The sequence below is a fragment of the Rhododendron vialii genome, chromosome 8a, assembly GCF_030253575.1.
Source record: "Rhododendron vialii isolate Sample 1 chromosome 8a, ASM3025357v1".
Lineage (NCBI taxonomy): Eukaryota > Viridiplantae > Streptophyta > Magnoliopsida > Ericales > Ericaceae > Rhododendron > Rhododendron vialii.
Genome location: NC_080564.1, coordinates 23,487,321 through 23,501,116, shown reverse-complemented (window position 1 = coordinate 23,501,116; position 13,796 = coordinate 23,487,321). Strand labels below are relative to the sequence as shown.

Here is a 13,796-nt window from a genome sequence, read left to right as displayed (position 1 = left end):
GGCTGGACTTGGTAGCCCATTGTGAAGATTGCCAAAGGGGCCGAACGTGGTAGCCTCATTGGTAATGTGGCTTGATTATTCGCGGAGAGGAGCCAATGCAAATTTTGTGTGCCAATGGGAACCTGGTACGGCAGAACCATTGTGAGGATACTCGGGAGACCGGAACAGCAAAACCGAGATTGGATGTGTTAAAACGATTTTGAAAATGTTGATTTAGTTAATGAAAGGTAAAACTAGTGACACGATCTACGAAATGACGCGTAGGAGAAACTCAGAAATCTTGGACACCAACGATAGTGAATGTGAATTTATCATTATTAATTGTTAACTGTTTAATACACGTGTACTATGTGGATCTCACTGATTCTATGCCCTATTATGTGTAAGTTAAGGGTTAGTGGGTATGAGATTGTTCTGCTGAGCTTTCGTAGCTCATGGTGTTACCTTTGGTGACTCTGACATATTATACTGGTGACGACGCTGGTATAATGTGTCAGACTTTGTAGATGAACAGGGAAAACTCTACACCTTGGAGACTTTCGAAGCCGAGGAGCTGGCTAGGATGGAGGAGCAGACGGAGTAGTAGTAGGAACCCTAGTTTCCCCTCCTTTTGTTGAAAAAAAGTACTCTTGTGAGAATTATGATGTAATATTGAGTCAGACTCTATTTAGATTTTTAATAAAAATGTCTATTTAACGTTCCCAAAATTCGGAACGTTACACTATGAAATTGAGAAATTGAAGTATACTTTAATTGACAACACAAACTCTCTCTCTTTTTCCCAGAAATCACGTGCTTCGTTATCTTAACATGCTTTTATTTTTTTTTATTTTTTTCAGTTAGATTTTCGATTATAAGTTTTGAAAGTTACACAGATTAACTAACATCTTAAAGTTGCCTAGCCTATTTGGTATTCAAACAAGGGAGAAGGCCAGGGGTTGGGAAAGTTTGCAAAATGGTGTCGGATAGCATCACGGCACCCTCTGCCGTGATTGAGACGCGGCAGGGCCATGAATGTAAAAGAAATACTCCTATAATAGAAAGAAAAAGAACAAAAACAATTACAGTATTGATTGCGGACAACCATTGCGAAATATACAACAGTTTAATCTGTATATTCGGTTAGCTTTTTTCTATTTCAAACTGAATTACCAAAAAAAAATTAAATTCAAGTTTTTTGTGCGCTCGAAAAACCCTACAAAAACAAACTTTAATTCCACAATCAATACTGGAAAACAATTCTGGCAGTGATGAGAAGAGAGATGCAATAGGGTTGAAAAACTAGTAAAATATTGCAGTAAAAAAAGAATATTTAAATATAAATCCTCTTTATTAATGTCATGTAAGAATTCATCCCACCCTTTTTTCATGCTTATGTTTTCATCATCTTAGTGTGTGAATTATCTTTCTTACCATTTTCACTATGATATAAATATATTATGTTTATTGCTTTCCTAATTTAGTGGGATTGAATTGGATTATTTTTCCAATTTAGTGGGATTTGATTGGATTATTTTTCTAATTTAGTGGGATTTGGTAAATTTAAATATGATTGATTACTTTTATTTTTTTATCCTATTACTTTTATATTTTAAATTAAATTGCATCGAAACAATCATAATTCATGATTTTTTGGTAATTTTAATATGATTGATTATATCATGTTTATTAAATCGGTTTCAAGCTAGATTATGAATGGTCATGAAACGTTGAAATCGGTAATTTAACCATGAAACGCTGATCACGATAACACCTATTTTGATGGTAATTTAACCATATTTCATGGAATAAGATCAATTAAAAATATAACCTTTTTGGTTAATATGTGAGCATTTTAACATGATCAATACATGCAAATGTGGTCAACTTATCATATTAATTTCATAAAACATGGCCATTTTATCATGTCTGGTTGGCCAATACCTATAATCCACAAAACTAAAATGTGGTCAACTTATCATGTTAATTTCATAAAACATGGCCACTTTATCACATAGAAGCACGTAATACAATTCTTATCCACGAAAACATAAGAATTAGATCACTACAAACAAACCAAAGACATACCCACACCCAATCTTTTCCCTGGTGTTAAATCCCTCTAAAAGCACCAAATCCTTTCTCTGGAGCTAAATGACTGTTTCTTCATCGCCGATATCGAGCGCCTTTCTTCAGCGTTCTTCTTATTGTAGATCGACGACGAACACGTGCCACCACATCTAGTCCGGCGACGGCTAGGGCGGTGGCAAACAGTGGGGCTTTTCAACCGAGTTCGACGGAAGAAATGGAGTCTGATAGGTTGGGTTTGGGTTTGGGGTAGCTTTGGGAGTTACGGATCGATCGACGCACGAAATGGGGATTTCGTTGAGGATTTTCATTGCCGAAACTGACTGTATAAGCAGCCGGGAGGGGACGGATTGGGACCTGCCGTCTCGGGTTCTCCGTTTCCTCGTTTTCCCTATTTTAAAGGATAAGGAATAGGGAGGTTTAGGTGCGTATTTATGGGATGGTGGAGACCTTCCATGGATAAAGGATTAGATTGCAATGGGAGGTGTGTTTCATGTGCCTAATTCATTGCCGGGACTTGAAATCTTAGGATTTCATCCCAAATTTCGGTGCTATATATATATATATATATATATATATAAAAGTGTTCAAAATGAGCAGGATGAAAACGTAAGTCAGTTGAGTTCTGAGGATGAATATTTAAGTCTCCCAAAAAATATTGCGGTTAATAAAAATCTGAAGCAGATTTTTTTTATGGTTAGAAAGGATAGTGTAATAAATAATTTTACTTTTCGGAGTATACGTACGTATATACCTTACTATTACAATATGCGTGTACTATTAGAAGATAGTAATTAAAACCGTTACTATATTGCATACCAATGAAGTTAATCTTGAGTCGGCCGTTAGAACAACGACCAGTTGCGTTCTTGAAATAAGTTTCGCCATACGATATTTGTTGTAGGGCACTTGACATGCATGCATAAAATTGTGTGTCCTAACCAAAATCAAATCTCCGATAAAAAGAAAAAGACAAAAAACCAAAATCAAATTTTCTTTAAATTGCTTTATTAATAACACTGGTTTTAAAAGATTGTCAAGTATTCAATCGCCTACCTTGAGTATTTATTGTTGTCCAAGCAGAGTAAATGACGTCTTGTTGGGTGGAGCTAGGATTCTATGCTATGCTTGGGTGCTCGTGATTTTGGGTAGGGATGCGAATTTGATCATCAAGACTCAAATTTCAAATAATTTAATGCCTCAAGTAATTCCAATTCAATGATTGGATTAATCCCGCAGTCTTATACATGAAATATATATTTTGAAAGTAATGTTTAAAATTATGATATGTTTAAATTTCTCGCATGTCAAGAACAAAGAAATTTGATAGAATAAGTATTTAACAAGAGTTTTTCTTTAAAGTTATGCAGAGCTCACATGATTTAGTCCTTTTTTAAGTTCCACCTTGTAAAGGAACATACATTGCACTTAAGTCAACATCACAAGATATTTAGCATAAAAGTGAAACAAATATTGAACACAATATATATGTGAAATAAATTCTTCAAGAACTATTGGGATCGATCTACCAGACCGATCATATTCTCATTACATTTTTCTTTCATGAAGTTATACTAAAGGTTTAGGTGTCTGATTGAAGTTTTTCAAAGTTTAGGTGATTATGACACATTTGGATGAAAGTTTAGGGGTTATTCTGCAACATAAACACCCAATTCATTCTAATTTGTTGTTTATTGGAGTAATTAATTTTCAGTGTACCAGAAATTTAACAGGGCTTCAAGATTGAGGCCCCATTCAAGAACACCTTCTTAAAAAATAAATACTTATTTTACATTTTCAAACTTAAAAATAATGTAAATGAAAAATAATTTTTTAATTTTTTTTGCACCGTATTAAAGATCTCAATGAGATCTATCAAACAAGATCCATATTGATAGGAAAATAATTTGCGTAAGCACATGATTTTTGAGCTTGAAATTGCCTTCTTAAAAAATAAGTACTTGTTTTCCTTTCCGGAACGGGGCCTGAGTCAAATACAACCCCAACAGGTTTTGGCAAATGATTATGAGTAATCAATAAGTGTTCTTTCATAAAGTCACAGGTTTCATTTCTATAAAGGTCAAACATTCCAAACTTTAGGGTCACTGGGAGTTATGTCCGGTCATTACATTTAGGGCTCCGGAATTAATTTAGATGCGCGTAAGATGGCCCGAATATCCAGTTATAAAAAAAAGATTGAGTCAAAATTTATCTCTTAAAGAAGCAAAAAAAATTAATAAGAAGAAGAAAACAAATATGCGGATAAAAAAAATAAGAAGAAAACAAATACTACTAATTTTTTGATCCACAAAAAATAAATACTACTGTAGTACTAATAAGACAGCCTTCAAAATGCAGGGGGTCTCTGTCCCTTACCAACCCCCATTAACATTTCACTGCTTAAAAGAGCAAGAGCGAGCGCCAGAAAGAGAGAGAGAGATTTGCCAATTCCATTCGTACAGACGAGAGAGAGAGAGAGAGAGAGAGAGAGAGAGAGAGAGAGAGAGAGGAGAGAGGAAGGGTGGATTGGTTAAGGAGCACCATTTCTACGACTGCCCCAATCGCCGTCTTTGCATTGCCATATATAGGTGAAACTCTCTCTCTCTCTCTCTCTCTCTCTCTCTCTCTCTCTCCTAGATCTCACCAATCTAAGCAAATCAACACGCGTTTCCAATTGAATACGGATTTTGATTGCAGTAACAAACTCAGAAAATCTTGCGCCATTCTCACGTTAAAATCACATGATTCGCATCGGCAGGCAGCTCTTTATGTTTCCATCTTTCTATTCTCTCTAATTGAATCCATTTTACTCCCTACATACTCATTCATTCCATAATATTAGCTCATTACGTAAAAATATGTCATTTCTTTAATAAAAAATTAATCAAGTCCATAAGTTTTCTATTTTTTCACACTGATTCAAAGATTTCAATGAAAGAACCAAAAAAAAATGACATGTATGTCGAAGTGTTTTATTTTGGCATGTGTGTGTGTGTTTGAGAGAGAGAGAGAGAGAGTCTGTAACACACACTATTTCATACCCTAAGTTTTGAAATATATGCGGAATTTTCTGATGGCAGATTATATCTGATGGAAGGGTTGATCACTGCACGAATTAACCCGGTTCGCCCTTACTGTAGAAGGCATCAATCTTATTTTGTTTCATCATACACTCCACAAGTAGCGAAAAGAGTGATAGCAACTCCAATTGGGATGATGAAAAAACATCCGAAACTATTGCATTCTGTTGCTGCTTCAGTTCAGCCCCTGGAAAACTCAGAAGCCGGTTGCCTTGATAACACTCTACCATCAAAAGGTTATATTTAAGATATAAGTACTTATGCAAATTTTGTGACATATGGCCTGCATGTTCCATTGCATGATCCTTGAATAGGGATTGAAAAATTAGGTCGGTGTTTTGCCATGAACTATATGGATCCTTCTATAACCATGTTGTGTTCATACTACGGACTGGGTCTAGCCACTGTTACTGCTCATGGTACTTTTGTATATGTGAAATGTGCATTGCAACTTCTGTTTTTTTTTTTTTTGTGCATACCGATGCTCTGGAGTTTGGACTATCAATGAAGGAAGCATGGTAATGTGCACATAAATTGAAATGGGTCTCTCGGTCTACCCTCTCTGATGTCATTCGGCTTTGATTTGGTGGCATGGTTCCGCAGCAAAACAAGTATAGGGGAGCCACTGTTTTAGTGGTATTTTGAGAGCAGCCACTTAGTGCATATTGCCAGAGGTTAAGTCTGTCTCCAATCCTCCCCCGCCTATACCCCCAATGATTGGGGACTACATGGGTTCTGCTGTTGTTGTTGTCGTCGTCGTAGTACCTCATTCAACCTTTCTTTCTTTTTTTGAAAACCACATTCAGCCATAATTGATGTTAGCTTTTTTATATGCTTGGCATGCTATTTAAACTTAGGTCTGTTGGTTCTTCAATGTACTGACAATTCAACTATGTTTGACTTTGTACCTTATGTTTGGAACAAAGTTGTGGTTTGTGTATCTGACCTTCATTTATGATTTAACTACTTCTTGCATTGGGTTTATAACCGTCAAATACGATGCATTTTTTACTCCAGGTCGAGTTTTAAAAATTACATTTTAACCTTGTAATGTGTGTCCTTAGCATGTTCCAAGAGTGTCACCAATGTGTTCTAGGAGTATCCAAATGTGTCTGAGTAAAAGAAAAAAAAAATTGGACTAGTATTTAGGCATGTCCGACGCGTGTCCGGAGAGTGTCGTATCTTATCCGTGAGTGACACGTGTCGGACATGGATACGAGAGGCCGGTAGACGTGTCTGTGCTTCTTAGGAATTGAGTTGAATGCTTCAGCCCGTGTTTGTGAACAAGGAACAAATTTTCGTTTCGTTTCATTTCCATTGAAACGGCAGAATTTTTTTTGCTTTCCTAGGAGACTGGAACGGAACATTTGTGGAAATTCAAAATTCAATGCTTCCATTGACACTTAGGAAACAGACAGAATCGTATCTAAGCTCAACAAAAGTTACTGACCCATAGAGTTGTTTCAACACAAATTAGGGTTAAAGAACAATGACATTTTAAATTTTCCCAAGTTGTTTGACATTTTCGTTATGTTCCGACTACATTTTTGAAATGCTTGCACACAAACACAGTTTAGGAAACGTTATCTTTCCCTACCTAACTGAAACATCATACCGAAACAAAATTTTAATCCTTGGTTGTGAAAGGTTTTATTTTGCTCACTAAAATTAAAGATTGGTGAAATAAGTAACGGTTTTTAAGTTGTTGAAGCTTTACCTTACTTCATGGTTCTTGATACTTCAATCTTATGGTGTTGAAATTGCTAAATCAGTTTTTCAAAATTTGTAGACGTGCTTGAGGTGTGGCGAAATGCAGATGCTGTATGCTTTGATGTAGATAGCACAGTCTGCCTGGACGAGGGCATTGATGAACTTGCTGAATTTTGTGGTGCTGGAAAGGCTGTTGCGGAATGGACTGCAAGGTTTGTTGTCCATGCTGTACAACAATTAGTTGTTAATTTCAGTAAAGGTCTTATGACTTTCAAATCTGATTCTTCTGCAGGGCAATGGGTGGTTCTGTTCCTTTTGAGGAGGCCTTGGCTGCCAGACTCTCTCTATTTAATCCTTCCCTCTCCCAGGTTCACGAATTTCTTCAGAAGCAGCCCCCAAGGTATGAGAGCTCTATTGATTCTAAACCTTTTTTGCTTTGCTTGATCAGCCCATTTATCACGAGAGGCGCTACAGGCCATAGTCTTCAATGGAACTTTTAAACACTAAAATGTCTTCTAATCTGCTGGCATTACCTTTCTAATTGGTAACTCATATGATTAGATGATATCAATAAGAAGGAAGTAGACTTATCCTAGTTGAACACAAGGAACACACATTTAACTAAGCACCTGACATCAAAATGTACTCATCCAAAGCAGGCGAGAGCAGTTAGGCAAATTGACCACTCAACCTCTTCATCAGTTAGACCTCCTTTGCCAAGCTGTCTTGGGAAATTAGTCTAACACAATTTTATGTATGATCTATTTGTTATCATTTTCTTCTGATTGATCCATTTTCAACGTGTTTAGTAGCATTACATATTGTCGCATGGTATCTCACACTTAGTTGCAGGGAGCTTCTAAAGTGGTGCCGCTCCCACCTAAGGAGCGCGCTTGTGCGCCCCCAATTAAGGAACTTGACGGGAGCCTGCTCCCATTGTAATGGGAGCACACTCCTAACGAAGATGGGAGCTTTTATACAATCCTTATATAGAAAAGCAGGGATTTAACCCTTGGTTTATTGATTAGTCTTTGATGAACTCATAGATGTAGCCCTAGTCATGATATTTTGAAAAGAAAACCATATATCGTGACACTAGCCGATTTCTTAATGCTTATGGTGGACTTGGCACATATTTTTACTCCCTGAACTAATTGTGCCTTTAAAGTATATATACTATATTCTATGCTACATTGTTTTCGTCATATATGAACACGCTCCTTTCACGCTCCGAACCTTGGGAGCTTCTATATTCCCGCGCTCCCCCGCTCCCACTTCGTGCAACTAACATCTCGCACAAGACCAAAACATTTGTGTGCATGATAAAAGATGTAGCGTAATTCTTGTATTGATTTAGGTATCTCGGTTCTTCAGATTAGGCTCAGAGATGGCTGAGAATTGTGAGATTTTATTTTTGTCCTTTCATGTTCCTTTTTTTTGGGGGGTGCTTGTTTCATGTTCTTTGCTACATCTGAAGTTCTGTTTTTGGTAGACCACTCTAAGCAATGTTTTACCATCCGGACAGGTCAGGAGGCAGGTCCAATTAGTTGGGTTGGCAACCGGTCCTGATTCTAGTCCAGATCAACTCACAAGAAAACGTTTCAATTTCAAAACTGGTGTATCTATTTAAAAAAACCCACTGAAAATGGCAGTTTAACTGGCAAACCTTACGTACCCGTGGCACCATCCAACCCAGCCGGGTCTGTGGGCAATGGCAACTCTAGTCTGGCTGCTGCTTGACTTGGCTTGCCGTGTAACACACAACACTCTGCCTAGCCTTTGCAAGGTTATAAGGCTTCACAACTGGAAGATCTGTCCTTGAGTAATCGATGTGGTACTTTGTATCAGAGCAGAGCTTAGTAACACCGCCTATGCATACACGGCCTATGTAATGCTTATGATTGATCGGAAAACAAAATCAGTTTTATGTGCACAAAGTCAATTGACGCCGTTGGTATGGAACTTCCACATTGCGAAGCTATAGTTAAGGTGCACAGGGTCTTGAAGTTAAGAATCTTAGTCCTCTAGGTGGAATTGAAATTTTATTCTGATGCACTTACTATTTCGTTTTCTTCTTCTTTATTTTGCAAGTGAGGAAAGATTGTTTATTGAGATCAAAAGATATTCATGGATCTAAAGAAACCTATACAACAAATTGACACCCCAAAGTCGAAGATATCTGTTGATATATGGATCAGCCCAATATAGTTGAAGCATTTTCTTCATTCTAAGACCCCCAGTCTCTTGTTTGGAATGAATAAATATGTTTTGTGGTAATTATGACATCACAGATTAAGGCTGACCTGCTGTTGAACAGGTGACCAGTCTACCCAGTCCCTTTTCTTGTTAGCCCACCGTTCTAGTTTTGGAAACATTATAGTCAAGTGCTTGTTGCCCACTAAACTAGTAATATAATGTCTGCGATTTTGGATTGAGTCAGGCAATTACATTTGGCAAGGTTCTTTAGATATTAGATGAATCATGGTGGCATATGTGTCATGGAATTATTGCATCAACCTTCTCCCCTTCTCTTCAAGGCAAGTCTCTGTAACATTGTGAGGATAAATATTCATATGCATGCATGTGTCTTTGTGCATATATTTCTGTGCAAATATATATTTTGCTAATGTATTGGCTATATGAAGTGTGGATTTCGGATGCTACTGGGTACTTTTTCTTTTTTTTTCAAGTGAGGACTTGTATTTACACTTTCTTGATTTCTGTTTCATTAGTTTAACATTGTTAAATTTTTCGTTCCCACAATGTGATATACACTTCCACTCAATTAACAAGTAAAATACGTCTGATTTATACTAAAAAAAAGTTGCGGGCTGAAATGTTATTGAAACATTGAATTGCAAAACAAACAAGATAGGCAGCTTGATCCCAATGTTTGAATGTACAAAAAGAGTGTTATGACTTGAGAACATGACTCAAATGGTAGCTATATGTTCTCGGAACAATACGTAATGCTATGGTTGGCTGCCAATATTTTTCATTTTAACTGCAGTCTTGGTTTAAATATGGTTTCCCATTCGTAACTCTCTAATGTGTAGGATTTCTCCTGGCATAGATGAGTTGATCAAGAAGCTGAAGGCTAAAAGTACCGCCGTGTATCTGGTCTCTGGAGGCTTTCGTCAAATGATCAATGTATGTTTCTGAATTGCTTCTCTCTTATTTTTCCATTTGTGTATGCATTCAATAGGGGGGAAAACTGTAGTGAAGTAGCTTGCACTAAGCTTAATTCATAATTTGTTGTGATTCAGGTGTCTAGAGCATTATGATTGACAGTTGATTTTGGATGAGCCGATGAGCTCTCTAGTTTAAGAGTTATTAAAAAAAAAAAATCTGAGATGCTACACCATTGTCATTTGTATGAGAACTAAAACGGCTGGATGCTGCTGCACCTTAAATTTCATGGATTTCATTCGTGCACATTCACTCACTTCGAGCTTTGCATTTAAACACTCATTTCACACCACGTTTCTTGTGCTCAGTTAACATTAGACTCTGAGGTCCAATATAACAATCCATATGATGGCCTCTTTTTGTATACAGGTGGCATTCCCTTAATGCCTTCTTTCTAATATATTTATTTACTTATGAAAAAAAAAATATAACAATCCATATGATGAGTGGCAGATTGATGCTGAGGAATTGACCGAGATGTTAGGTGAAGCCCACAAGGGCATTTATGCATGTAAGAAGATCTCTCGATGGTTTGATATATGCTGTTCTGCTTATAGTCCTTGTACTTTCTCCCTTGCATTGCACATTGCCCAAAAGGGATATACCGGCTCTCTGTCTGGTGAAAAAGTTAACTGAAAAGCTTACATGGTATCGAGCAAATAAAAAGGAGACTGCCAATTCTATGGGAATCTGTGAGCTGATTTGTTTTTACGTCTCCCCGTTTGGCTAAATAATGGTACTTGAGACCCTAATATTAAGGTTTAGCAGGGTCATATCAGGTAACACTGGGCTAGAAAGCTAGTTCTGTGTTTAAGTTCTATTAGAATTTAGAAGTGAAAATCCTTGCAAAATATGCATTTATGAATTTGAGTTGGACATATATATTGCATTTCAAATTCTCGCCCATACTACTAACCAGATTAATTCTTTTGAAGCCTGTTGCATCAATTCTTGGTATTCCGCCAGAAAACATTTTTGCCAATCAGCTTCTGTTTGGGAACTCTGGGGAGTTTAGGGGGTTTGATGCAAATGAGCCTACTTCAAGGAGTGGAGGGAAAGCCACTGCAGTTGAACAGATAAAGAAGGTCAGTATCATTGCAGTTCCTTACAATACATGTGAGGCATCTGAAGTACATTGATTCTTGATTAGACTCAATTTTGCAGATTCGTGGATACAAGTCATTAGTCATGGTTGGGGATGGTGCAACTGATCTTGAGGTAAGAAAATTGAAGTGCTACTACTTTCTATTAAAGAACTATAGAAGTCCCTAGGATGCATATAATTTTTTTTACATTTCTTTGCTTGAAGATATTTTTCTGCTTCTTACGTTTCAGCATTTATACTGTTTACCAATTTTCCCCATAATCTTTCCTGTCCTTTTCCTTTGTGTATTTGTTTATTTTTCGTCTTGGTTGTGCATTTTCGAATACTTTTTTTCCTATGTAATGTGCCGCTGTGAGATACATGAGAAATTGCCTCAAGGTCTATGTTATTAACTTGGACTAAAGTGAAGGGACCTTATGAATGCCTTTCCAATTTTTTTCCTGTCGATACATGATGGGGTTGGGGACAATTGTGGGGTACCCTAATCGAGCAGGCATTTTGACAGCAACCTTTTTTTTTTTTTAAGAAGTGATGACATTCTGATGGAAACATGTGTTTTATTTTGGAGTAAGAAGTTTCTTTTTTTATATGATTTTACTCTTCTTTGTAGGCTCGTAAACCAGGTGGTGCTGACCTGTTTATCTGCTATGCTGGTGTTCAACTCCGAGATTCTGTTGCAGCAAAAGCTGATTGGCTGGTTTTTAGATTTACTGATCTGATAAATTCATTGCAGTAGTATGAATTTGGTTCATCTATGCCTTTATCTTATATTGTTGCTGTTTTGGTTGCTGCTCGCGGCAACTTCATTTTATAGTTGTTCCGCTCTTATTCTGATATTGTGTTAGTGGAATGTGTTGAAAACTCATCAAAATCTAATACAGAAATTGAGCTTTATTTGTTGCTTCTGGTCTGTGAACTTTGTCTCTCTGTTTCTTTATACTCTGATTGCTTACATGTATTTCACAAGGTTTGGTGATTGTCAATATGTTAGGAAATTGATTTTCACACTCCCCTTTTGTCTTTTGTCTACGTGCACTACATTTTTTGTTTTCATTCATGTAGAATTACAAAATTACCTTTGATGCATTTTTTCCTTCACACATGAAAAGGGTAATCATGCAATTTCACATCACTACAAAACAAAAAAAGAAGTGCATTTGGATGAAAAGGGAGTGTGAAAATCATCCCCTTTGATGGTGTCCAAGATAAATGTGAAATTGACACCGGATGTTACATCATCTGTCACGTGTTCCCCTATTACCGCTTCTCACCGCCAGCTGCCCCACAATCTGCCGCCTCTATAGTACTTCCCCGACGAGGAGACCTCATAATCAGATTGAGGGAGCACATAAAAACAGCCAGTGGGAGGTCCAATAAAGTGAAATAAGCAGAGCGGAAGATCTTTTGGTGGGAATATTCGGATGGTGAAGTGGGAGGATGTCCTCCCCAAAACGAAGTCCAATTCTGCTAACCTGATTGTATCAAGGTATTGTGGCTCAGTTAGCATTCGATAGGGGCTCGGGTAATGATATAGAGCTTTTGAGCACTTTGTCAATTTTTCTCTTGTTTGTCAATGTAGACAGTTCAAATCGAACCATGTATGCTTAGTTTCTCTTTTGTTCGTGTGTGTGTGTTGTTCACTGTGGATGCTTCGACTGAGATGGAGCAGTGGAAATATACAATGATGAATTCATGAAGATGAATTAGTCTGATTCAACAAGAGGGCAAAAAACTATAAAATAAAATTAAAAAAAAGTCTTCCCACTCTTTGATCATAATGTATACCAGGTGAAAAATGGTCTAAGTATCACCACCAATATAATTCATTTTAAGAACATTTTAGAGGAAACGAAACTTATTAATCTTAGGAAGAACATTGGATGAGAGAATTTTATTGCTTTTTTTTCTCGGCGAAAGTCATGTTAGTTGTAGTTAATGAGGTTTGAACTCCTGTCAAATGCATGAGAATACATTACCACTCCACATGTGATGAGAGATTGCATCCTGTGGTGTTGATTTTAGTGGATATGGAAGTCCCATCTGGGGCCGTTGTTTTTCCATCATACGAGCCTTTGTGGTATTTCTTCGCCATGTGTGGCTGTTTTCTAACTTCTTGTCCATTGGCGCTTAATATAATTGTTGGAAATTCTCATGCGCTTTAACATTTGATAAAAAGAATCGCCAGGGAAGAATCCTTCATTCGCGGGATTCCAACTCTGATTATGTAAACATTTCGGCAGAGGTGGATCGAATATATCATCCCCTAATGGTATGTTTAGATCGATCCAACGCTATGAAGAAACAAGAGGATAACAGATAGTACATGGAAAACATGGTCCAATTCGTCATCTACCAGCAACAATTGTCATTTCAAAAGCACTGAATACTGATATACGCCCCTGATGGATGATGAGCAGAAACCAAAGCTCTTGTTTCAATGATACGAAGAGGGAACCCAAGGATACCATATTCCAAACCAACTTCGAGTTTTATTAGTACCCCCACGAGAGATGGAAATATGCTGATAAATCAAATTAGCTCGAAAACATACGAGAGGTTCTTCCCTAACCTTTAATTCACCCCTTGAAACTTCAAACCCATGCATACCACATACATGTAGTAGTGCAACTATTTTCTTCGGTGTT

At 37.2% G+C, this 13,796-nt stretch overlaps 1 protein-coding gene and 1 non-coding gene across 4 annotated transcripts; both read left to right on the top strand.

Annotated features, from left to right (window-relative positions):
- The first annotated feature begins 4,440 nt into the window (after positions 1 to 4,440).
- Positions 4,441 to 12,054, top strand: LOC131299173 (phosphoserine phosphatase, chloroplastic). 3 transcript variants are annotated; one of them, XM_058324780.1, is made up of 9 exons: positions 4,498 to 4,569; positions 4,611 to 4,655; positions 5,148 to 5,383; positions 6,937 to 7,069; positions 7,150 to 7,257; positions 9,914 to 10,007; positions 10,982 to 11,131; positions 11,211 to 11,264; positions 11,762 to 12,054. In XM_058324780.1, exons 3-9 carry the CDS (start codon positions 5,158 to 5,160, stop codon positions 11,885 to 11,887), a joined length of 891 nt encoding a protein of 296 aa, XP_058180763.1. In that variant the 5' UTR covers positions 4,498 to 4,569; positions 4,611 to 4,655; positions 5,148 to 5,157; the 3' UTR covers positions 11,888 to 12,054. The 3 variants fall into 3 exon arrangements, with proteins under 3 accessions (XP_058180761.1, XP_058180763.1, XP_058180764.1); XM_058324778.1 differs by having other exon boundaries at positions 4,441 to 4,655; XM_058324781.1 differs by having other exon boundaries at positions 4,499 to 4,655; positions 11,197 to 11,264; positions 11,762 to 11,857.
- Positions 5,650 to 5,757, top strand: LOC131299366 (small nucleolar RNA snoR100). Its single transcript, XR_009190751.1, has one exon. It is a non-coding gene; the product is annotated as a small nucleolar RNA snoR100 (small nucleolar RNA).
- Positions 12,055 to 13,796: the final 1,742 nt, after the last annotated feature.

Bases quoted from the DNA above. Each gene is read 5' to 3' on its own strand.
- LOC131299173 (XM_058324778.1), top strand. From the start codon at position 5,158: ATGGAAGGGTTGATCACTGCACGAATTAACCCGGTTCGCCCTTACTGT. The intron at 5,384-6,936 runs GTTATATTTAAG...CAAAATTTGTAG, and splicing joins TAACACTCTACCATCAAAAG to ACGTGCTTGAGGTGTGGCGA. The intron at 7,070-7,149 runs GTTTGTTGTCCA...ATTCTTCTGCAG, and splicing joins GTTGCGGAATGGACTGCAAG to GGCAATGGGTGGTTCTGTTC.